The sequence below is a fragment of the Choloepus didactylus genome, chromosome 16, assembly GCF_015220235.1.
Source record: "Choloepus didactylus isolate mChoDid1 chromosome 16, mChoDid1.pri, whole genome shotgun sequence".
Taxonomy (NCBI): domain Eukaryota; kingdom Metazoa; phylum Chordata; class Mammalia; order Pilosa; family Megalonychidae; genus Choloepus; species Choloepus didactylus.
The window spans coordinates 55,934,489-55,958,645 of NC_051322.1; the positions used below are offsets into that span (position 1 = coordinate 55,934,489).

At 34.8% G+C, this 24,157-nt stretch overlaps 1 protein-coding gene across 2 annotated transcripts in view; it reads right to left on the bottom strand.

Annotated features, from left to right (window-relative positions):
- The window catches only part of IMPACT (impact RWD domain protein), a 38,221-nt gene that overhangs the window by 622 nt on the left and 13,442 nt on the right, over positions 1–24,157 (bottom strand). The window contains exons 5-11 of one of the 2 annotated variants that reach the window (XM_037806403.1): positions 23,366–23,451; positions 20,493–20,615; positions 18,526–18,623; positions 16,289–16,362; positions 13,268–13,358; positions 8,350–8,484; positions 6,731–6,819 (exon numbers count right to left, since the gene is read on the bottom strand). In XM_037806403.1, the coding sequence (XP_037662331.1) occupies positions 6,751–6,819; positions 8,350–8,484; positions 13,268–13,358; positions 16,289–16,362; positions 18,526–18,623; positions 20,493–20,615; positions 23,366–23,451 (676 nt within the window). In that variant the 3' untranslated portion in view covers positions 6,731–6,750. Of the gene's footprint in view, positions 1–2,737; positions 6,820–8,349; positions 8,485–13,267; positions 13,359–16,288; positions 16,363–18,525; positions 18,624–20,492; positions 20,616–23,365; positions 23,452–24,157 lie in introns of those variants that run through there. The other variant, XM_037806402.1, reaches the window with a different exon arrangement.

Sequence of the window (24,157 nt, forward strand, 5' to 3'; positions counted from 1 at the left end):
TAGTCCATTTTATAGATAAGAAAAATTGAGACTCAGAGATGTTAAGTAACTATTCCAAGATGGCTTCCATGTCCAAAGCATGGAAGCAAAATTTAAATCCAACTCTGACTTCAAGGTCCACCTTCCTTGATCATACTTACTTGTGATTCATCTCTTTTCCTCTTTTCACTATACAACTCAAACCCTGGGCAAAAAGCAAAAAACAAAAAACAAAACAAAAAAAAACTCTTCCCTAGGCTCAGAAACCAAAATCCTCTGTTAGAAATACACTTTTTGACTTGCCCTCTCTCCCTTTCTTCATGGTCTACACTAGGGTAGACAAGCTATGGCATGTGGACCATACTTTGACCTGTGAGCTAAAACAGTATACATTTTCAAATGGTAGAAACAAAAAATCAAAAGAATCATATTTCATGACATGAAAATTGTATGAAATTCAAATTTCAGTATACATAATTGTACTGGAAACATGCTGTTCATTAGTGTAATTGTCTGTGGCTACTTTCACACCATGATGACAAAGTAAGTAGTTGTGACTGAGTTATAGGTTCACAAAGCCTAAAATATTTACTATCTGGCTGTTTGCAGAAAAGTTTGTCAATACTCCTTGACTAGCTCCAGAGCTCCCACTTACTTCTACCTAACTAAAAAGTCTTTCAGGATCAGCCTATGGCCTAAAAAGATCTGGACTTATCTGCTAAGTCACACCTCATCATTAGCTTCCCGATCCTGACCAGGACTGAATTGCCCTGTCTTGTCAGCCATGTCAACCTAGCATGACACAGGGAAAGAGGAGTGCAAACAAGACATTTGCAAACAAATGTCATTAACGACAGCTACCCAATTTCCTTAAGAAACTTCAAAAACAACTACAGAGAAATTAGATAATTTATCCAAGCTTGCAAGGTTAGCAAAAAGCAGATTTGAAATCAAACCTGACAGACTCCCGAGTCCTAGATCTTAACCACTATACTGTATTGCCTATGTAGAGGAGCCTAAGACTTGGTAACCTCGTTGTCAACTTAGAATTCTAGCTACTGATAAAGGGTGATGGTTGGGTGTTGAAATTTAGAGACTAGGTCCTCAGATATGCAAAACTGTGATCTTTTTTCTCTGAATCTGAGTAAAACTTGACAGCAAGCCCCCATATTTTCACTCTTGGAAGGGGGGAAACATGAGTCATTCCAAAATTACTCAAGTCTCTTCAGGTAGAAAATGTAGTGAACAAAGATGTTCAACTTCATAAGTCATCAGGGAAATGCAAATTAAGACCACAAAATGATGCCACTACATACCAAACAGCATAGTTAAAATTAAAACATAAGGTCACTACAGATGTGTGGATCAGCCACTGGAAGTCCCATTGATAGGTATGCAAACTTGTGTAACTACTTTGGAATCCGCTCAGCAGTGTGAGTAAAGTGCTGGGGCTGTCTTGTAGCAGCTCACAAGAAGTGAATGTAAAATTTACAGGAGTTTTTTGAACCAGTTGAATTTACACTGATAGCTTGAAATCAGATATAATGGGAGTATTTATGCCACAGAAATTGGCAAACACTACAAATCAGCCCCTATCCCAGAGCCAGTTGCTAAAAAATTTACTAGCACACTACTGAGCAGTATATTCTAAAGCTCAACATACACATATCCTATGACCCAGTACATCTTCTAGGTATATAACCTATAGAAATGTATACATATGTTCACCAAAAGCCATGTACAATACTGTTCATAATAGCTGCAATAATAGTAGTAGCTGCTAATTGGAAACCCAGGTATCTATATATAGAATTGATAAATAATTATATTCATTCAAGGACATATTTTGCAATGATGAGAAAAAAAACTATTGCGACATACAACAACCCAGATGAATCTCACAAACAAAACACTGAACAAAAGAAGCTGAGATAAGGGTACATCAAGTGTTATTCCACTCATGTATCAAAATAACAAAATTAACCTCAGCTGTCAAAAATCAAGAAGGTAATTACTTAGGGGGAGGAGAGCATGAAATGACTGGAAGGAACGCAAGTGGGATTGTGGAGTGCTATAACCGTGTTTATTTTTTCAATCTAAGTGCTAGTTACATAACTGTTTACTTTGTGAAGACTCACCAAAAAAAGTTCAATTTAAAAAATTAGTCACTGCCATTAATGGACATCCATATGCAAAAAAATGAACCTCCACCTAAACCTCACACCTTACATAAAAATTTAACTCCAAATGATAATAGATCTAAATGAAAGACATAAGACTATAAAACTTTAAAAAGAGAACAGGAGAAAATCTTCATGACCTGGGGTTTGGTATTTTAGACTTACCAAAAGCATGATCCAAAAAAATAAAATATAAACGATACATTAGATTTCATCAAAATTAAAAACTTTCGCTTTGCAAAAGACAGTTAAAGAGAATGAAAAGACAAGCTATAGACTGGGAGAAAATATTTGCAAATCAAGTATCTGACAAAAGACTTGTATCCAGAATGTATCTTCTGGTTTTGATAACTTATTATGTTATGTAAGATGTTACCTCAAGGGGAAGCTGACTGACAGGCACACAGGACATCTCTACTATTTTTGCAACTTCTTATGGGTCTTTAATAATTTCAAAACAAGATGTTTAATGAAAAAGAAAAGATAATGGAGGTTTTATCTACCAGACTGCCTCTTTTCCACTTCTTTTCCTGATTCTCTAAGACAATGCCAATAGGGGTTGCACTAACTTCTGACCCAACTACAACACAATTCCAACTCCAACTAACTGGGGTTAGGTCAGACTCCACAGGATAAGGGCACAAACCTCTACAAGTGGTGTTCTTCAGACATCAGCTGCAAGTTCAGGGATTCCCAGGCCACCTGCACTTCTTTGACCAACTGGCTACAAATTCCAGGGTTTTCACCATCCCCTCAGATTTGCTAGAACAACTCATAAAACTCAGGAAAGCAATATCCTTATGATTATAGTTTTATTTAGCAAAAAGACATGAATAAGAAGCCAAACAAGCAACATATAAGACAAAGTCTGGAGGATCCCATGCAAAGCTTCAGTGTCCTCTCCTGGTGGGTGAGGCCAGAATGTATCAACCTTCCAGCACATCAATGTGTATTACCAATTAGGGAAACTCGCTTTAGCATCATGGTCCAGAGTTTTTATTGGGGTTTCATTATGCAAACATGACTGATTGTGTCAATGCCCACATGGTTGAACTCCCTTCTAGCTCCCGACTATTCCTCCCACCCCCAAGGTCAAGCTGATAAAAGGAGGCTCAAAGCCCCAATCCCCTAATCACATGGCTGGTCTTTCAGGTGTGGTGGCCCTAAAACTAGCATGGCTGGCCCCACCCTGAATTCTCTCCAGTATAAACTATCAGGCAGGACGGGGCATCATGAATAACAAAAGACACTCATCACAGGAAACTCCAGATTTAGAAACTGTCTCCCATAACAGGGGGCAAAGACCAATCAAGTTGTTTATTATACAATAAGAGCATAACTGGTAAAACTTTCTGGAGAGCAATTTGGCTAAACCAATCAAAAGCTATTAGAATATGAAAAGTTTTGACCAAGGAATTCCATTTTTAGGGGTTTTTCCTAAAGAAGTAATCAGATTTATACACACACACACAATGATGCAGTTGTTCAGTTGTTTATAATAGTGTAGGGTTAAAAACAAAAATTGGAAACACAGAGAATTAGTCAAACAAATTATGGTATACCCAGAAGATGGAATACTATGCAGCCACCAAAAATTATACCATAGAAGAATATTTATTGACACGGGAAAAATGTTAATATAATTCTATATGAAATATGCACGTTATAAAATAGTATGTACAGTTTAATACCATTTTTGTGGAAAGAAAAATATCCATATTTATAAAGTCATGCACAGGAAAAAAATATAAGGAAGCACATATCAAATGTTAATTGCTATCTCTGGATAGTGGGATTGGTGGTGATTACATAATTTTTCCAATAAATTTCACTTCTTGTCTTAGTTTCCTAGGGCTGCTATAACAAAGTACTACAAACTGGGTGGTTTAAAACAACAGAAATTTATTGTCTCTAGTTGTGGAGGCTGGAAGTCTGAAATCAAGGTGTGAGCAGGACCACACTCCCTCTGAAACATGAAAGGGAGAATCCTCCCTTGCCCCTTCCTGGGTTCTAGTGGTTTTCTGGCAATCCTTGGTGTTCTTGGTTTGTAGCTGCAGCACTTTACTCTCTGCCTCCATCATCACATGGCCTCCTCCTTTATGTCTGAGTGCCTTCTCCCCTTCTTTTAAGGACACTGGTCATATTGGATTAGGAGCCTGCCCTACTCCAGTATGACCACATCTTAATTTAACAAATTTTATCTATAACAACCCTATTTCCCATTAAGGTCACATGCTGAGGTAATGGGAGTTAGAACTTCAAAATATCTTTTTGGAGGACACAATTCAATCCTTAACACTTGCTCTTCAAATAGTACCTGCTTCATGCTACTCTTTCTTGGTTGTGGTTTGATGTAATTTCCTTCAAATAGGCTTTGTTTCATCACATACACCTCCAAAGCATATTTTTGATGCAGCTACTGCTACTCTCATTTTAAAAAGTAGATGCTACTTGCTCTTACACAGGCCTGTGGAGTATATTTTTAAGTAATAAATATATACTGTGAATATACTATAAAATACGCCATAGCATAAATTTGGCTATTAGAAAATTATTATTTAGAGAATTTGAAAATCCTCTCACCAAGAAAAGTTTTAAATAGAGAGAAACATACTATCATTAGTTAGAATCTCCATAATGGTAAAGTGTGAAATAACTCAGGATTCAGAATTAAAGAACTTTGGATCTCTCTGTATTACTAGCTCACTGACTCTGGACCAAGGAGATGAGGTTTTTTTAGTCAATAAAAAGTGGGTAATATTTTTTGTAGAAAGAAGCAAAAATAACGTTTCTTAAAAAGAAGGGAAAATGAGATCAAAGATGTGAAGGGCACTTTGTTTTCTGTAAAACCCTAAATAAATGTTAAAGCAGCGAGAAATAAATTTAAATTTGGTGCTGCAGAAAAATTAACTCATTTCTTTTTCTGTAGCGCCAAAGTCTTATTGTTTTATATCTCCGTCCACAGGTTTCACATGCCAAAATTGTGAAATTATGTTTTTGTTTAAAAATGGTCTCTCACCTCTTTAATATCTTAACAGTTAATACATAGGACATACTTAACTTTTCACGGAACCTCAAGTGAGTGATCTCTCTATATATACAGGCCATCCTCTGATGGCTCTTGATAATGGACAACATTAAATACAGTCGCAGGAAATATAATTTAGCTTTGTTTCTCAAAATCCACCCTAATATAAGACTATTCATTAAGTTCTTATTAAAAATATCAAGTTAAGGATATTGGGTTTCTCAAAGGTAAAATATCAGAGCACAGAGAAAATATCTGCCTCTCCATTTGTTCTGATGCTTTCTATGCTCTAGCACCACCCCATAGTTGACTCTTAATTTCTTTTCCTTCTATTGGGAAGGTAATCTCATGTAAATCTGTAATCAAGTTATAATATTTAATAGTTGTTTGTAATCATATCTCAAAGTGAACAGCTAATTACTTATTATTAAATCCAAAGATAAACTTATTATCTAAATGCCTGTAAACATTTGTAAGTGAACAACTTACAAATGAAAGAACAAACATAAAACACTGATGAAAACATTGATAAGATCAGGAAAAAGAGGGGTTTTCTTTTGTTTCTCCAATCAAATGGTTTGTTCTTACCCTCCACAAAATCAAGGAATTGAGAAAGATGGCTGGAGTGCAGTGGGAAACGTGCATCAAATTCATATAACTGTGCAACATACTCCTACCCTATATCAGTGTCATTCTGCCATCCTCTATTCAAGCTATAAATGTTCTATTAACCAGCAGAGATTCTAGCAGAGTTTTAATTCCACAATGAAGATCACAAAAACAGTACCTCCTGGTTGTTGAAAGAAACCAGAATGTTAAACCAATATATTTCAGGGGTGGGAGGAGACTACCAATACCACATATTTATGGCTTTATGTTACAAGAATTAAATAAAAAAAGGCAGAGACAAGAAAATCACTTTTTTAAAATTTCACAATCACCAATTTGCTACAGAAAATGAGGCAAAACATTTATGCTAACAAATACATTAGGTGAATTACCACCTCAGCACATATCTGCTGATGGATATTCCTGGATTTTCACTCAATGAAGAGATTTATAACATACGTACGTATGAACTAAAATCACAAGAAGCAGCTCTCCAAGATCAATCTTCAATGTGCTCCTATTCCAATAAGCTATAAAGAGCAGTAAAAGGCAATATTCATTTAACACACCAAGAATCCAAATGACAAGATATCAGGTATTTATATTCCTCTAGAGATGCTCCTTCCCCGCCTAACAAAGGCACTTGACATGTAACTGAAATGGACAGTTAACTCAGGTACTGCCCTGGGCAACTGTTACCTTCCTAAAATCAGATGAAGAGGTGATTAAGTCCAATTACTCCTTCTCAATAAGCCTGAAACACAATGAATATATCATTAAGTTCTCTACTTTTGGCAGATGATATAACCAAAGAAGAAAAGATAATGTTGGTGTCCACAATGAATTGGCAGACTTGAGCAGTCAAGCATCTTCTCTCTGCACAATATATTCCTTGATGACTGTGTAATTTGTATTTAATTATAGGCAAATTAACCTTTCATAGAGTTTCAGGCACTAAGGTTCACTCCTCTTCTTCTCTTTTCTTACTTTTTTGTTCTTTCCCAAAGCCTTAGATGATTTCTCCTGAAAGAGACACAAATCAATGCAGTATCTCCCCATTTATATGAAGAAAGGAAGATGCTGGCTTAGGAAATCTTACATCTCATCATACAGAATACATATAATGGTGAGGGCATAATCACTCCCATATGTATCAACTTTCTGTTTTACAGGGGACTTTTACTTATAGCCAAGTGTAATATTTTCAAAACAGTCAAGGATAATCAAGAAAAACACTTATTTATGTAGTAAATTTATGTCTGAATAATTTAAATATTACTCTACTGTCCACCTTCCAAAATAAGCCAGTAAATAAAGATTAAAAAGAATAGTCAGAAACATAATTAAAACATGAAACAAAATAAACTTAAAATATAAAATAAGAAGGCATATAAAGGCATGCCAGGAGCAAGAGGAGTTGCTCTGATACTAACAGAGAATTATACAGTCTTAGAACATAAGGCCTTAAAGAACATCCAGTCCAGTGTGACATTGGCTACAACCTCTCTGGACCTCCATTTTAGGGGATGGAAACTAGTTGAACTTTAAAGGTTTACATGGTTATAAAACTATGAATCTATGAAACTAAGGTTTGAAGAAACTAAGTCATCTGCCCAAGGTCACGCAATTGACTAGGCACACTATATTTTTTTTTTTTTAATTTTTAAATTCAGTTTTATTGAGGTATATTCTCATACCATACAATCATCCATGGTGTATAATCAACTGTTCACAATGCATTCATCACCCCAATCAATTTTTGAACATTCTTCTTACACCAAAAAGAAAATAAGAATAAAAAATAAAAGTAAAAAAGAACACCCAAATCATTTCACCACCACCCCCATCCCACCCAATTTTTCATTTAGTTTTTGTCTCCATTTTTCTACCCATCCATCCATACACTATTTTGACTGGAACCTAAATCTCCAATTTCCTAGTCCAATGCATGGTGATGGTTTGAAGCTGCATGTACCCCAGAAAAGCATGTTCTTAAAGCTAATCCATGACCATTGGTGTGGATCCATTGTAAGCAGGATCTTCTGGTGAATAGGATCTTAAGTTGAGATGTGACCTAGCTCATTCCAGTTGGGATTTAATCCTCTTGCTGGAGTCCTTTATAAGAGGATGAGAAACAGAGACAAAGACAGAGAAGCTAAGATAGACAGAAACTAAAAGACAGAAACACACAGAAGCTCAGAAAGAAAGCCACAGATGGAGCTGCCAGAAACTGAATGCAACAAAACTCAGGAGAGAAGCACCAGTAGATGCCACCATGTGCCTTCCCATTTGACAGAGGAGTCCCAGATCAACAAGAGCCTTTCCTAGAAGAAGATATCCTGTTGATGCTTTGATGCAGACATTTTCATGGCCTTAGGACTGTAAATTTGTAATCTAATAAATCTTCATTGTTAAAAGCCAATCCTCTTCTGGCATATTGCATTTTGGCAACTTTTACATGCTAAAATATGCACCATATACACTTGATTCATTCTTAGTTTTCTGTCTTAAAAAAAAAAATCATAGGCAGCTATAGTGTCAGTAACCACTTACCGGTGAATTTGTATAATTCTTCTCTACTAGTATGTTTCTGGCACAGTTGTTGATATGTTTAAAGCGATCTGGTCCTAGCAGAATACCTCCATACCAGCGTGATACTACCACCATGACATTCCTCACATTCAAAATCTGTTATTTTCAGAAGCATAATTAGATACATATATATACATGTACAAATGCAAGCTTTAAAGGAGAATAAAAAACCCATATACACAATAGTACATAAAATTTCCCAGTGACTTTAGCCATGTAAGTAAGCAATGAGTGAGCTTACTAACAATTCAGGGGATGGAATGTTAAGACAAGAAAGGAACTTGGAAAACAATCACCATGCTCCACCATGTCCTGAAGTTACTTTGGAGCAACTGCGCAGAGTGAAGAGGGGAACATGCAGGCAGGGGGAAAAATGCACACAGGTCGCAGTTCTTGGTGACTTTAACCAGAATATCGCATTTTACACAGACTTTTGCCTTTAGGACCAAACAACAACAAAAAAGCTACTGCTGAACAAACCACTGGGAAGAATAGCAGTTGCAAGAGTTCTCACTGGTGCCTATCAGGAAAGCCTTCCTCATGTTGACATTTGTTAAACATTGCTGTTAAAATGACACCTACCGGTCTACAAGCCTGGCATACATACAGAGTTCCTACTTAAAGGAAGGGCCTGGTTAGAAACAAACATCCACATACAAAAGCAGAAGAAACTATAGCAATTACCTTAGGAAAAAAGCAATCCAATATTAAAAGTAGTGGACAATCAATGATCACCAGAGAGATGAAGAAACTCCAGGAAAATGAAAGAGAAAGGACAAGATAATCTAAAACTGACCAGGAAAATTTTAAGGAGGAGAACATCCAAAAAAGAAACTCTAATTTGTATATGCTGAGAAATTTTAGAAGATATCGCAAGCATGAAACCTGAACACGACAATATGAACAAGGAAAATCGAGAACAAAAAAGAACTCTTGAAAGTTGTGCCACTTTGGATATATTATGTCCCTCCAAAAGCCATATTCTTTAATGCAAACTTGTGGGGGCAGACATATTAGTTTTGATTAGGTTGGAATCTTTTGATTGCGTGTTTCCATGGAGATGTGACTCAATCAACTATGGGTGAAACGTTTGATTAAATTATTTCCATGGAGATACGGAATCCACCCATTCAGGGTAGGTCCTGATTCAATCACTGGAGTCCTATAAAAGAGCTCACAGACAGAAGGAGTGCCGAGCAGCTGAGAGGGACATTTTGGAGAGAAGATAAGAGCTGACAATGATGCTGACACTTGGAGATGCTTGAAGACATTTGGAGATACCAGCCCAGAGTTTGCTCCAGAGAAGCTAAGAGAGGACCCCGAGCTTAGATGCACAGGAGGTGAAGAAGCTAAGAGAGACACAGAGACATTTTGGAGAAAGCCATTTTGAAACACAACCTGGGAGCAAAGTAACAGCAGGTGCCAGCCACGTGCCTTCCCAGCTGACAGAGGTGTTCCAGATGCCATCAGCCATTCTTCAGTGAAGGTATCCCCTTGATGATGCCTTAGTTTGGACATTTTATGGCCTCAGAACCACAGATTTGTAACATAATAAATCCCCTTTATAAAAGCCAATCTATTTCTGGTATTTTGCATAATGGCAGCATTAGCAAACAGGAACAAAAGTTAAATGTATGAATGCTGAAAAAATTTAAAATTCAACTGAAATTTGGAACATAGTCAAGAAAATCTCTCAGAATATAAAACAAAGACAATGAGGTGGACAACTTTATAAAAAAGAAACAATCTAGATGTATTCAGAAGTCCAATATCCAACTAATAGGAGTCCCACAAAAATAGAACAGAGAAAATAGAGGGGAGGAAATTGTCAAAAAACAACCACAAAAAAAGACAAGATCATTTCCCAGAGCTGAAGGCAATCTCCTTCTATGACTTGAAAGAGATAGAAAGCACAACACTTATTATTAACCCTTTATTTTCCATCCTATATTGAATGGTTAAAATTTTCACTCAATCAGTGATTAAAAATTAACTAAGATGGCAGAGTGAGATGCTTCAGGACTCTTCCTCCACAGAAGTTTTGAATAACCAACAACTGGCAAAAACTCCTTTTTCAAAGCTCCAAAAAACAATAAAAGGACTACAGTAACAGAGGGAGCACCAAATCAAGAAAAAGGCTCAGGAAAAGGGCTACTTAAAAGCAGTAAGCTCTTGTGGCACCCTGCTGGCCCCTCCTATAACCCTCACTGATTCAGCACTGAGCCAAACCACAGTCCCAGTGCAGATCTCTGGTCCTGGTTCCAGAGAAAGCAGAGCAACCCTCGTGCACACATTTGGAGCATGTATATCTGGCCCAATCTGTCTGTAGGTAGCCTTAGGGACTCACTGTCCCTGAACCTGCCCTGCCTATAGAAAGCAACTCTGGGGGCTGTCCTACAGAACTCTGTAGAAGAGCAGACAAAAAAAGGCTGTCAGGGGCAAGGAACTGCCGGTAGAACATAAAGAACAATGCCTGAGACCATGAAGAAACTATTTCCTGAGGAAGAGGGGATATCTATATGCATGTCAATTCCCAGGACCACGTGCGCATGCTCAAGACTATATGCATGCACAGAAAAGATCAGGGTGGCCCCTATGCATTGGCCTCAAGCTATTCTCAAAATACTTTGTATGGGTAAATTTTGAAGGAAAGCACTTGCACAGGTCAATCTGTAAAGACTGGGAAGGGTGTTTTCTGTTATTCCTTCTTTTTTTCCTTTTGTTAGCAATCCAGGAAATTTTTGTCATAACACTAGGTGGACACAAGTTTAAGGAACAGATGCCTCAGAGTCTAAATTCCAGTGATAAACATGTTAAAATACAAAAATTTCCAGGTTTTAACAAAAGATTACAAAGCATACAAAGAAACAGGGAGCAATGACCCAGGCAAAGGAGAAAACTAAAGCAACAGAAACGGTCACTGAGGAGGATCATATCTGGGACATACCTGACAAAAGCTTTTAAAAAATGATCCTAAATATTATCAAAGGCCTAAAGTAAAACATGGGCAAAGAACTACAGGAAATCTGGAAAATGACAGATGAACAAAAGAAAGTATCAACAGAGAGATGGAAATTATGAAAAGAAACCAAACTGTGCAGAAGATCACAGTAACAAATTAAAAATTCCCTAGAGAGGTTCTATAGCAGACTGAAGCTGGCAGAAGAAAGAACCAGAGAACGTGAGGATAAGATAATTGAAATCATCCAGTCTGAGCAGAAAGGAAAGAAGAAGAAAAGTGAAGAGAGCCTGAGAAACCTATAGAACACCATCAGATGTCCCAATATCTGCATTTGTGGGAGACCCAGAAGGAGAAGAAAGAGAGAGGGGGGCAGACTATTTGAGGAAATAATGGCTAAAAACTTCCCAAATTTAAAGACAAGAATATACACATCCAAGATGCTCAATGAATTACAAACAGGATAAACCCAAATAGACTCACAGCACACCAAGTTATAATCAAACTGTTGAATGCCAAAGATAAAGACAGAATTTTGAAAGCCTCAAGAGAGAAACAACATGTCACATACAAGGGAGCCTCAATAAGATTAAGTGCCAATTTCTCATCGGAAACCATGGAGGCAAGAAGGCAGAGGAATGACACATTTAAAGTGCTGACAGCAAAAAGTTGCCAACCAAGAATTCTATATCTGGCAAGACTGCCTTTCAAATACGAGGGAGAGGTTAAGACATTACCAGATAAGCAAAAGTTGAGGGATTTTGTCACCCTAGACCGGCCCTACAAGAGACACTAAAGAGAGTTCTATAGTTTGAAAAGAAGGGATAATAGATTGAAGCTGCAGGAAGAAATAAGGATCTCTGATAAGGATAATAAATGGGTAAATATAAATGCCAGTACTATTGTATTTTTGGTTTGTATCTCTACTTTTTACCTCCTATAGGATCTAAAAGGCAAATGCATAAAGTGTAACAATATATCAGTGTTTTTAAACTTATAATGTATAAACAAGTAATTTGTGACAAGAACTATGTAACGGTGGGGGGGATGGAACATAGGAACATTATTTGAGCACAGCATTGAAGTTAAGTTGGCATCGAAGCAAATGAGTGTGTTACAGACTTAGGACATTAAATTTAAGCCCCATAGTAACTAAAAAGAAAATATCAGAGAATATGCAATCTCATAGAGACAGAAATTAGAGTACAGATTGGCAGAGGTGAGAGGTAGGGGGACCATTGAATGGTATGCTTGGGAATGGCTGAATGGAAAAGTTTAAGTTCTATAAAAGTTCTCACAATTTAAAAAAAAAAAAAAGAATGAGAAATTAAAGAGACCATGACAATCAAACACAATGCAATATGTGATCCTGGGTGGGATCTAATAACAGAGGAGAAAAGGCCCAAAAGGAATTTCTGGGACATATGAGAAATTTGGAATATAGACTATAAGCTTTATTTCAATGTTAACTTGCTTGAACCTGATAAGTGTACTTAAGATGGATATGTGAATGAATATCCTCGTTCATAGGAAATATACATGTCAGTACGAAGTGTTCAAGGAGCATCATATATACAACCTACACTCAAGTGTTGAGAAAATGGACTGGAAACAAAACAGACAGACAGACGGATGGATGGATGGATAGATAGAATGATATGGCAAATGCGGCACAATGCTGAAATTGGAGGGCAGGGCTATGTTGGAGTTCTCTGTATGGGGTTTGTATTATTCTCTTAACTGTCCTATAAGTTTGAAAATGTTTCAAAATAAAAAGTTAAAAAGAAAGTATCCACTAACTAAAGATATCTTATGTTATACAGTCTAACTGATACATGAATTCCTAAATGGAGCTCTGTTTTGTGGAGAAATTTCATGGTTCATATAGAACAGGATGAAAGGGATTTAACTAATGCTTACCTCCATGAGATGGAGAAGACGCCCACCAGCTGCTGTTTCCCCATCATCTTCACAGTCCTGTAAGAAGGTCTGTTTATCCTCACAATATATTCTGAAAATACAAATAACAGTGTTAACAGTTTAAAACCTCAAAATATTGTAATAAAAGCTATTCCTCAATAATTGTTGCCATCAATTTTGATTACTTCCAAAATCAGTGTATTTGTTTTAAAAAAAAATCCTTCTTGAACTATATATTAGATATTTTTTCCCTGATGATTTATTATCCAGTATGCTTCATCTCTTTATTTGGGAAAAGTAGGAATCAAAAATGTCTCCTTTAAATAAAAAATGTTGCTATTATGGGAAGTTGCATTTACACAACTGACACTTACCCTACTTATTTGACCCTCATGCTATAAAGATATAGAAGACAGTTACTCAAAAACATTTACTGAGAATATACTATATAGAAGCATTACACATAATAGGAACTATGAAATTATATAAAAGAAATAAGTGGCATAGTCCTGTCTTCAAAGAACCTAAGATCTGGTAAAAGAGAAACACATATAAAAACAAGAAGGCAATAAAACCATTTTAAGTTAATATCTTATATTTTCCTCACATATTACTACAGCCATCAAGCATGTCTTTATTTTTCCCCTTTCTGATTAAGAATTCTAAGATTTATTTTTCTCTTTATAATTTTCTATTGGATGTTACCAATATTGGAGGTAAATCATGGTATTTTTACACTTCTAAATTTTCTAGAAAATTGGTATTTGGAATAATAACATAGGGCCTATAATGTAGAATAACTTGACAAATAAGTGCTAGAGATATAAAAAAGAAAATAGTGCTAGTTAAGGTATGCCATCTAGTGGATTTCTTAGGCCCCTACAAATGGCATCATCTAGCACTGGGCAAACTTTGCAAAGACGCACTCCCAGCTGTGGCTATGAAAAGCCATACTCCTATCTACACATATAAGTCAATTATATTATTTATAGTATATTATAAGAGTCATATTCATTCATTCATTTGTCCTGCCTTCCATCCATCTATCCATTCAATTTCACTGACACCTACTACGGCCAGGCTCTATTATTATTTAGAGTTGACCTTGTAAACATGTTAGTATTATCAAAAAAATTTTAATATGGCAAATTTAAGGGAAAAGAGTGAGAGGTTGGTTTAGATCAGACTTTTAAATTAACACCATAATTTTACAAAAGAAATGACGAAAATTTGCCTTTATAAATCAGTACTGTTAGGTCAAAAAATAAATGAACTTAGGGAAATTTTCACTAACCCTTTCCTCACACACCAGGAAGACAGTGATGCAGCATCCAAAGCTGTGTGCACCAATAGCCTGAAGCTTGCCCCCTAACCTCAAAGCAGGAACACAGCCCCAGAATCAGGAAATAACCTTAAAAGAACCCTAAAAATTCAAAATACACATCACAAAATCCATGTTCCAAATAAAGTTCATTTGTTTTACTCTCAATTGGGTCCCTCAAGCCTCCACTTTGGGCCTTTTTAGCCTTATCTGACACATAATTCTAATAAGCTAAGTACTTTCATTCCCAATCATCAATTATATAAGGTAGAAGGAGCTGCTACATGCAGTTATTCTAACAACCTCTGTGAGAGATGACAATCACCTACAAACACAGGAGGACAAAGGAAAACTCAAAACCAGTCCCAAGAACTTAAAAACCCAAAAATCTTGAGCCAAAAATAGAATATCTGGCATATCATTTAACTCTTGTGGAATAACTTAGGGTCAAAGTTACGTACAGAGATTGCTGAAGGTGCAGCCACACAGCCACGTAGGCAAAAAATAAAGAGATAAATGAAACTGGATTATCAAATTCAGATCGACCATGTAACAAATACATGTTCTTGAACAAGTCAACTTTTTCACAGTGGCAGAGCTGCTAAAATGATCCAAATTAATTTATGTAAAGTGCTTGGCACAGAGAAAGCCCTCAACAAATGTGTGGAATACTATTAATACTTTTACAGCCCATGCTAATTACTGAGAGCACAGTCTAACTACTCATTTTCATATTGAAGACTGACTCATCAAAATTCTGTCCAGTGATACCTACTGAAGAAGGGAATGTTCTAACAAAAGGGAATTACATAATATTTTTAAAGTTTCAGATAGTCCAGATTTTACCAATAGTCTCAATCACACCTTAAATTTGCACCAAACCCCTATGTTTATACTCTGATTTATGTTAGGCCTAAACTTTCTTAAGTCTGTACTAATTTGCATATCAAAACCAACATGCCTTTCATTTCTTCAATTACAAATCATCATATAAAAACCTTAGTACTTAAAACTAAAAGGCATTTAGTAAAAGAAGCACTCTTAATTCACTCCTGATGGAAGAGTAAAATAGTTTGAAAGAAAACCTTCAGAAAATATTTGGCAATATTTATAAAGAGTTTCAGAAATGTTCACACTTTCTGATAATTCCACTTCTTGTGATCTATTATTTCTTTCTTTTAATAATACCCCCATTTCATTTCAAAAAAGAAGTCAGAAGCAACCAGAATCTACCCTAGGGAAATAATCTAAAAACTGTAAAAAATGTTTGTTGGACTGTTTTTACAATAGAGAAAAATATGAAAAACTAAAACAAAAAGGAAATGGTTAAATAAATTGTGGCACAGAACCTCAAATATCCTACAGCCATTAAAGTAGTATTCATAAAGCAATTATAATATGGGAAAATGCTTTCATTAAATTAAGGCAATAATAGAATAAAAGGGTAAAGCACTGAAAAAAATAAACTTTGCATAGAAAAAAAAGAAAATATACCAAAGTGTTACCATCAGTTACATTTAATGACAGAAAATGGCTTATTTTCCCTCCAATATTTTTTCTTTTTTGCAATTTCCAAATATTATAAACAAGTCTATTACTTTTATAATAGAAAAACATATTTGTTATTTTAAAAAACCATGCATCATTTTCCCCCATTTTTTAATAAAGTATACATTCATGAAATTGTGACGATCACTCACCTGTAGGCGTAGATGTTGTGGGTAGCACTAGCTATTTTCTTATTCTCATACAATTTGGCAAGAACCATTTTCACCTTAAAAACAGCAGTAATATAAGTAAAGTGACGTATGCTTTTTATTTGCTCTGTAAATAAATGCCAGGAAAAACACTGAAAGGACATTGACATATATACTGCTGTATTAAAATGAGTAGTTATTTAAAGAACCAACTACACTCTGAAAAATCCGTTTCCAAAGTTTTCTCATTTTAGGGACAGAAATCCATTTAATAAAAATGACAGATCTGGTATTTCTGAGCACCAGTACTCAACAATTATATAAGTACTAAACACGTCTAAGTCACTTATATAAGGAAATTATGTTTTCTATGTAGAGAATTTTAAATGTAAAGATGAGAATTTCTAAAAAACAGCTCTGGAAATTAACCAAATTTATGCATCCAATGTGACAGGTGCATAATATCCACAGGTTCCAAATGTTATAAAACCAAAACTCTGGAAGTCAAGTAAGGTTCATAGGAGGTAACCTGAGCCAGATCTTGAAAGATAAGTGGTAGCTCCTCTGCAAGAAAAGGGAAAAGGAAGGTGCAGCACAAAAAAGACATTCCATTCAAAGGAAACAGTATGTGCAAATGCAGGAACTAGGGTTACCAGATTTAGCAAATAAAAATACAGGACACAGTTAAATTTGAATTTCAGATAAGTAATAAATAATATTTTTTAGTACAAGTATGTTCCATCCAATAATATTTATCTGAAGTTCAAATTTAACTAGCCATCCTGTATTTTATCTGGCAACCCTAGCAGAAACCTAAAAGAAAAAGATTCAGGAAGTGACTAACAGTTGTATGTAGCTGTGACTTAGAGTATGAATGAGAGGATGATAGAAGATGTGTCAGGAATGATTCATTAGTCATACCACAAGGGTTTTATATGAGAAATTTAGATTTTTCCCTTGTAGACAATGGAAGTCAGCAAAGATTGTGTGTGTGTGTGTGTGTGACTCCCTGCTTTAAATGGATTTTTGGGGTGGGGGAGGGAGTGACACATGCTCAGAACTTTCAGAAAAGTTGTATCTGGAAAGGAATATGGAAGAAATTTTGGCAATAGGAGAGTCTGAGCTAGAATCAGGGAGACCAATTTGGATCACAAGTTGTGTAATCTTGAGTATACCATTTTTTAACCTTTCAGGTTCTAAGATTCCTGATCAATAACAGGAAGTGGACAATGACATCTAAGATTTGTTTTGGTTCTCACAAATCATGATCCTATAAGTCTAACTGACTGTGACCAGAAGCAGAAAGAGGATCCAGGGTGAAGAGATTCAGAATAGAATGTCTAACGAGGACCATGGTAAGATTATAAGGATGGGTCAAGGACAAAAAGAGGATTCCTAGGAGAAAAGACCAGAAGGCTACACCGAAAGCTGTTACCTTGACCACAATGCAAAAAAGAACATCCTCTTCCAGAAACTAAAAGAGAGTGACTGAGCAGCCTAGTATAAAGAATGTCATCTCTAAAGGTCAAGGCTTTAGAAAAGCTTAGAGAGTAAAGTAGCTGTAGAGACCAAAGGGCAGACATGGCTGCTTAAAATCTGTGTGAAATTAATGAGACTTTTAACTTTTAATTATTGAAATTGTCTCTTACATCAATAAAGTTGAAGTTGGGATAGATTACAGCAGCAAGTAAGAAGAAAAGGATTCTGCTGGGGAAAAAAAAAAAGTAGAAAAGCTGAAACTTAGGAATATAGTTTTGGACTGCAAAGTCCCTCATTTTACAAGCTTGAGTAGGAATAAGGTCATTTCAGATCAGGAAACAGAAAGAAAAAAGGAATTCAGGTAGGGTAGAAAGTCTGTTCACTGTCCCCTTAGATGGAGAAGCATGGAACAAACTTGGTTTCATAAAATTGTCACTCTGCAAGACAGAAATTCCTTTTAGCAAGCTATTAAGCATAATTTTCTACGGCAACGCAACGGGTTTTTCTTTTTTGAAAATTTATTAGAGGGCTAAGCCCAAATCAGAGGTTTAGAGACAATTTTGGAAGCATTGCCAACCAGAAACAAAACAAATCTTGCAAGATTCACAGTATTTTTGGAGTAAGAAAATGGGTAAATAATTTTATCTTACATGAAAATTAAACATAAGAGTAAAAATAAAGGACATTATTATTGAAAAATCATTTCTTTGAATTGCTTTGCTAAAATAACACCAAAGTGAGCTGGACATAGTAAACTTTACCTGTTTAGGACAAACTACAGGAGCTAAGTGTGCCTGAAAAGTACTTCTTCGGTCTGTAATAGGAATGCCATGATCAATTGGAGGTAATTCTTCTATTTCTATAAATTTAAAGAAGTATTTTATTTTATTTTTAAAAATTCTTACATTCAAATACTAAAACATTGTCTGGGGGGGGGGGTTGGGGGGTTGGGGAGGGGGAGTTTGAGAAAGAAATATAAATTATATGACAAATCAACCTAAATAGCCATTACTAGTTGTACATCAAAATCAAATTTGTTATCATTTAAAGTAAAAAGTTTCCAAACATACTGTTATGTAAGACCAAAATACTTGACTTATAAATTGTTTCCACCTACTCCAGTTTACCCAGTGGAAGTGGTGGGTTGAGACTCAAACCCTGGATTACTGCAATAGTTAAGCTGGTTTAATATCTATTTTTTTTTTAACGGAAAGGAATCCTGAAACCAAAAAGTTTGAGAACTGTAAATGTACCATGACTTCTTTATTCATTCTACTACTGATGGACCTCTGGGCTGAGCAACCTATGACTATATATTGTGTAGCTTTAATACAATATCTTCCTCTATTAAAACTGGTCTAACTTCATATGAGAGAATCAAATATATCAGTAATACATAATGCTCCAATCGGTATTCCATAAGGAGCATCATGACTTCCAGTTATTCTGCCTCTTAAACTTTAAGAACCACCAATTAACTCTTAACTCCATTGAAAAACTTATCAACCAACCTGGGTGCTGCATCTGCCTCATTTAGGATGAACTTATTCGGGAAGAAGAATTAAAAGTTCCTTCCTATTTCAGTTCACTGACCTATTGAATTTTATCAAGTCAGCTTGCCTTACAATTAATTAAGCACTTCTACCCACATGCGTGAAAACATTTCTGGAGAGTTTTAAAGCACTTTCCAAAAATCACTGCACTGGTTTGTGGTAGGAATAGGACCAGGAAACAGGTTTAGGTAGGATGCTTTACCTACCTCCCAATACTGTCTTCTTCTTGAAGTGAATCTGACCACTGTACAAATACAGTACTAAGTCAAATACAGCACTAAGGTCAATACGAATTGGGTGCTTTTTACTATAACTGTGATTTTCACCCTATTTCTTTTAGTAGTGGATCCTGTTTTCCAAAACAAATCTTATGTCAGATCCACAAATGTATAAATTAATAAAACAGGAGCTACTTAGGGTGAAGCAGGGGTAGGAAGCCTAAATCCTCTCCATTACCTCTTAGCTTCTTCTTTATCCCTTTCCACTATCCTAAGACACCATTCAAGAGTCTTAAGGGCCATCAGAATACTGTTTTACAGCTACTGTAGCAAAGGAAACTCCTCATCTTCAAAAAGAAACTATTCTCCTTGTCTATGTTTTTTTTAAGAGGCTTGGGGAAACGGATAATAACATTCAAAATTTTAAAATACTATGATGGAATACACTTTCTTATAGAAGCATGGAGCTTAATTTGTAACATCAACCTATTCATAAGTTGAACACTATTTGATTATGGGACATATTAATGCAGGCAAAAACTAAATTCTTAAAGGCATAATACAAGTTTTAATTTCAGTAGTTGCACCTTGTTATTACATTTATATATGCGAGCATAAGACTATAATCTAACCAAGAGACATCTGAGAATTTCAAAACAGAAATATAAAAGCAAGATGTGAATTGAAAACATTAGCAGCTTTTCTTAGTTTCAGTTTCTCCCACCACTAAATTACAACTCCAATAAGTAGCAAAGATAATTTTTTTTTTTTTTAATCCTGTATTTTCCTCTCCATTCTGATAAACCCGGCAAACACCAAAACGCTCAGCTGGCAAGGAAATAAATCTCAATTATCAGCAAATTAAATAACTACTTCCTAATATTTTGAGAGTTTACTGAATTTCTCCAAAAAACAATATATACTATTACCACCCCTCTCTAATTGGTAACACTATACCTGTTTCATTTTCACTGATCTCAAAATCCAGTGCTTTAACTGAATATTCTGGCTGGCAAGCTAAAATGAAATCATCTTCACACTCAACATCTTCCTCTTCAGTTTTCTTCTTTACCTCAGGGCCTATGTGGGCACAAGACATTATGACTGATTTACTGAACAAGTAGGAAACTACGCATAAAAAATGACTGGCTCTTGGTGTCTAAACATCGTTCTTCAATAGAAAGAATCAGGACTCCTAGGAGTAGTGGTAGATTCCAGAGTTGGAGCCAGAGAAATGCAATATCTTAGAGTTCCTGAAAAGTACAGAAGTGTTCACAAAAAGAAGAGGGCTTATAAAAAGAACCCAGGAGTCAATGCCAAAGCTAGGACAATTTGAGCAACAGAATGATTTTTAACCCACAGAATAAAATAAATATACGTAAGTCCATACATATCTAAATCAATAATCAAATAATTTTTAAATGGCAGAGAGGGGACATCTCTTTTTCACAAGAGAATTCCAATTAATAAGTGTAGAAAGAATGAAGGAAACAGAGACTCGCCATTAGACAAACACCAGTGTATTGTACAATATACAATAGTTAGACAAGCTCCACTGATGGATACTAAAATCAGGGTGAAAGTTTAAGGAGGAACAGAATATTAGCATATTCTCAAAGTATCTCCTCCAAGACACTTACCAACTACAAAGGGAAAGGTAGTAACTTTCGAGTGGAGAAATCTGACAGATGCCACCTTAACCAAGGGATCAAGATAAACATCACTACAATCAGACATACTGATATCTTATCAAGGGCAACCCTTGATAAGATCTGCGAAGGACATATTATCATTTTTGTGGTATTCTTGCCAAAAATGCATAATCTCATTCCGATCATGAGAAAACAGTGGACAAACTCAAATTGAGGGAAATAACCATAAAATTACTGATTAGTACCCTTCAAAAGGGGTAAGGTGACAAAAGTGAAGGAAATACTGAGGAACTATTTACAAATTAGAGGAGAGTAGGGAGACTAATGCAATGTAAAATCCTGGACAGGAAACTAGAACAGCAAAAATGACATGAGTGGAAAAATTGGTGAAATTCAAATAAGTTATTTAGTTTAGTTAGTAATATTGTATGAATGCAAATTTTACCTGTTGTTCTTGATAATTATACTAAGGTTATATAAGATGCTAATGGGGGAAGTAGAACAAAGGATATAAAAGCTCTTTGTACTATTTTTGTCATTTTTCTGTAAATCTAAAATTAGTTCAAAATTAAAAATTTTTAAAAATAGCTGGCTATAAGTTTTTCAAAATTTAAAATGTCTATACTAGAAAACATAATACAAAATAATAACTATGAACTAAAGTTTAATGATAAGATCAAAATTAAAAACTTGTTCAAGTGGGTGTCCTAGAGAGGAAATTTTTAATGTGTTCTTATCCTTATTAGTTCTTCAGAATAATTAATTTTTCCATTTTGACACAAAGTCAGCAAAAACAATTTTTTATGAAAAAGTTCCAAACAAAACTTCTGAACATTTATTATAAATTGTACAATGCAAATCAATAACTCTAAAATTTGAAGAGTGGCTAAATGGAATTATGGATATAGGTGGCAAACAGAAAATACCATTTTTAAGATCAATAATTTTAAAATTTTCTAAGAATTAAGTGATCTCAAACTTTCTGGGGTTCTAAAGTTTTACTGGTATGCGTTCTGTTTGTACAACTGTCCAATCTTCTACAATGGCAGATTAGCAAAAATTAATTTTTGTTTTGAGAATTTGGAGACCACTTTTTTCTAGAAATACACCAAAATGCTACAAAATCAGGACTGAATCATAGAAAGTTAAGGAAAATACTTCAAAAAAGATCGTTACATGGGTATAATATCTTCATGCCAGTTCCACTTCTCTCTTTGATTTTAACAGAAGCATTAAAATATTTGCTTTTTGAAAAATGATGAAATACTCTGAAAAACTACATAAGCAATATTAACTTTAAACATACACTGATTTTATTAAGGGAGTCCTAAGTAATTGGTTTCCTGTGAATAATCATCTGAAAAATTTGTAAGTAAACTACTACTGTTGGTTTTTTAATCCCTCTTTTTCCAAAATTGAAAACAATTCTACCAGTGGTAACAGTAAAATTCTACTTGGAAAAAAAGAACAGGCTAAATCAAGCTATTTTCCTCTCTGAAAGGCCTTTGTGGGAAGTGGAACAGACCAGCAAAGTGAAGTTACTGAAAAACTGCCATGTTGTCATATACTTCAAGATTCAGTAAAAGGACAATAGTACCTAATACAACAAAATATCAATCTTCAAATGTTTGGAAATTATAAAGTGGTGATGGCTGTGCAACTTTGTGAATATATTAAAAGCTACTGAATTGCATACTTTAAAAGGGTGAATATTGTGGTATATGAATTATATCTCAATTTTTAAATAATCAATTTTCAAAGTCAATTTTTATTTCATTAGCTAATATTGGTCACCATATTTTCCAAAGTTCTTTTTCTACAGATACTCATTTGAAGCTAAGTGTCTAATTTATATACTCCAATAATCTATGAGGCATGTTACAAGATTCACATAACCTGTTTAACAACAGTCACAGAGGAAAGGAATTTTTGACTCAAGTTCTTTAAGCATAAAACTACTTCTGTAAGAGTATAATATGAAAGCAAAAAAGCTAAAACTCCATTAAGAAAGAAGAAATAACCATAATTACATGAGTAAATGAACTTTCCAGAGGAAATTATATTTTATCATATATTAACCATAAAGCAAAAACACAAATTTTCATATAAAATTTCCATTAGGATATCTAAATGATTACCAAAAGTTAAAAGAGCATTGATAATACTTTTCAATCTTACCTGTTTCTGCCTTATGAGATTTTTGTATTAAAACATCTCTTATTTTCTCCACCCATAGGTAGAGAATACTTTCACCAATATTCTGTCTAAACAAAATTCAGAAAAAAAAATTGGTTATTTCAAAAGATCTCCTTCTCAAATCAATAAAGCAGAGATATTTGTACAATTCAAGAAATTATATGCAATCTAAATATGACTTTTAGAAAATAATTTTTAAAATATAAGGTTTACCAACAATTATGGCTGAGTATTTAATACAGCTTGTTCATTTCAACATAAAAAATTCCAACTAGTTCCAAAATTAACATGCTTATTTAAAAAAAAAGCTAAAGAGTTGTAACCAAAGAGGAGAAAGAAAATTTCTAAACTTGAACTGGATGAAAACTAGAGAAATATAATGTGATTTAGTTTCTACCAGTGGATACATTTTTAATATTGATGTCCAATCATTGCTTACTTTCCTAAACAATTTCAAACCACTTTTTTTGCAAACTTATCATTTGGTATGTTTATTTCATCAAAGAAGAATGGAAAGCATTTGAGGAACTCCTTCAGAGAGCCAATTTACAAGACCTAAAGGAAAATCAATACAATAACTTTACGTGTATACCTCATTTTTAACAAAATATTCTATTGTCCACATTGATTAGTTTTGGTTCCAAATGACATTTGGCTCCCTCAGATAATTAAATTTATCTCAAAGGATCACTGAATTCAGCCGTTAAGAAGCAATTAAACTCTGATACATGCTAAAACATGGGTGGACGTTGAAAACATAATGTTGAGTGAAAT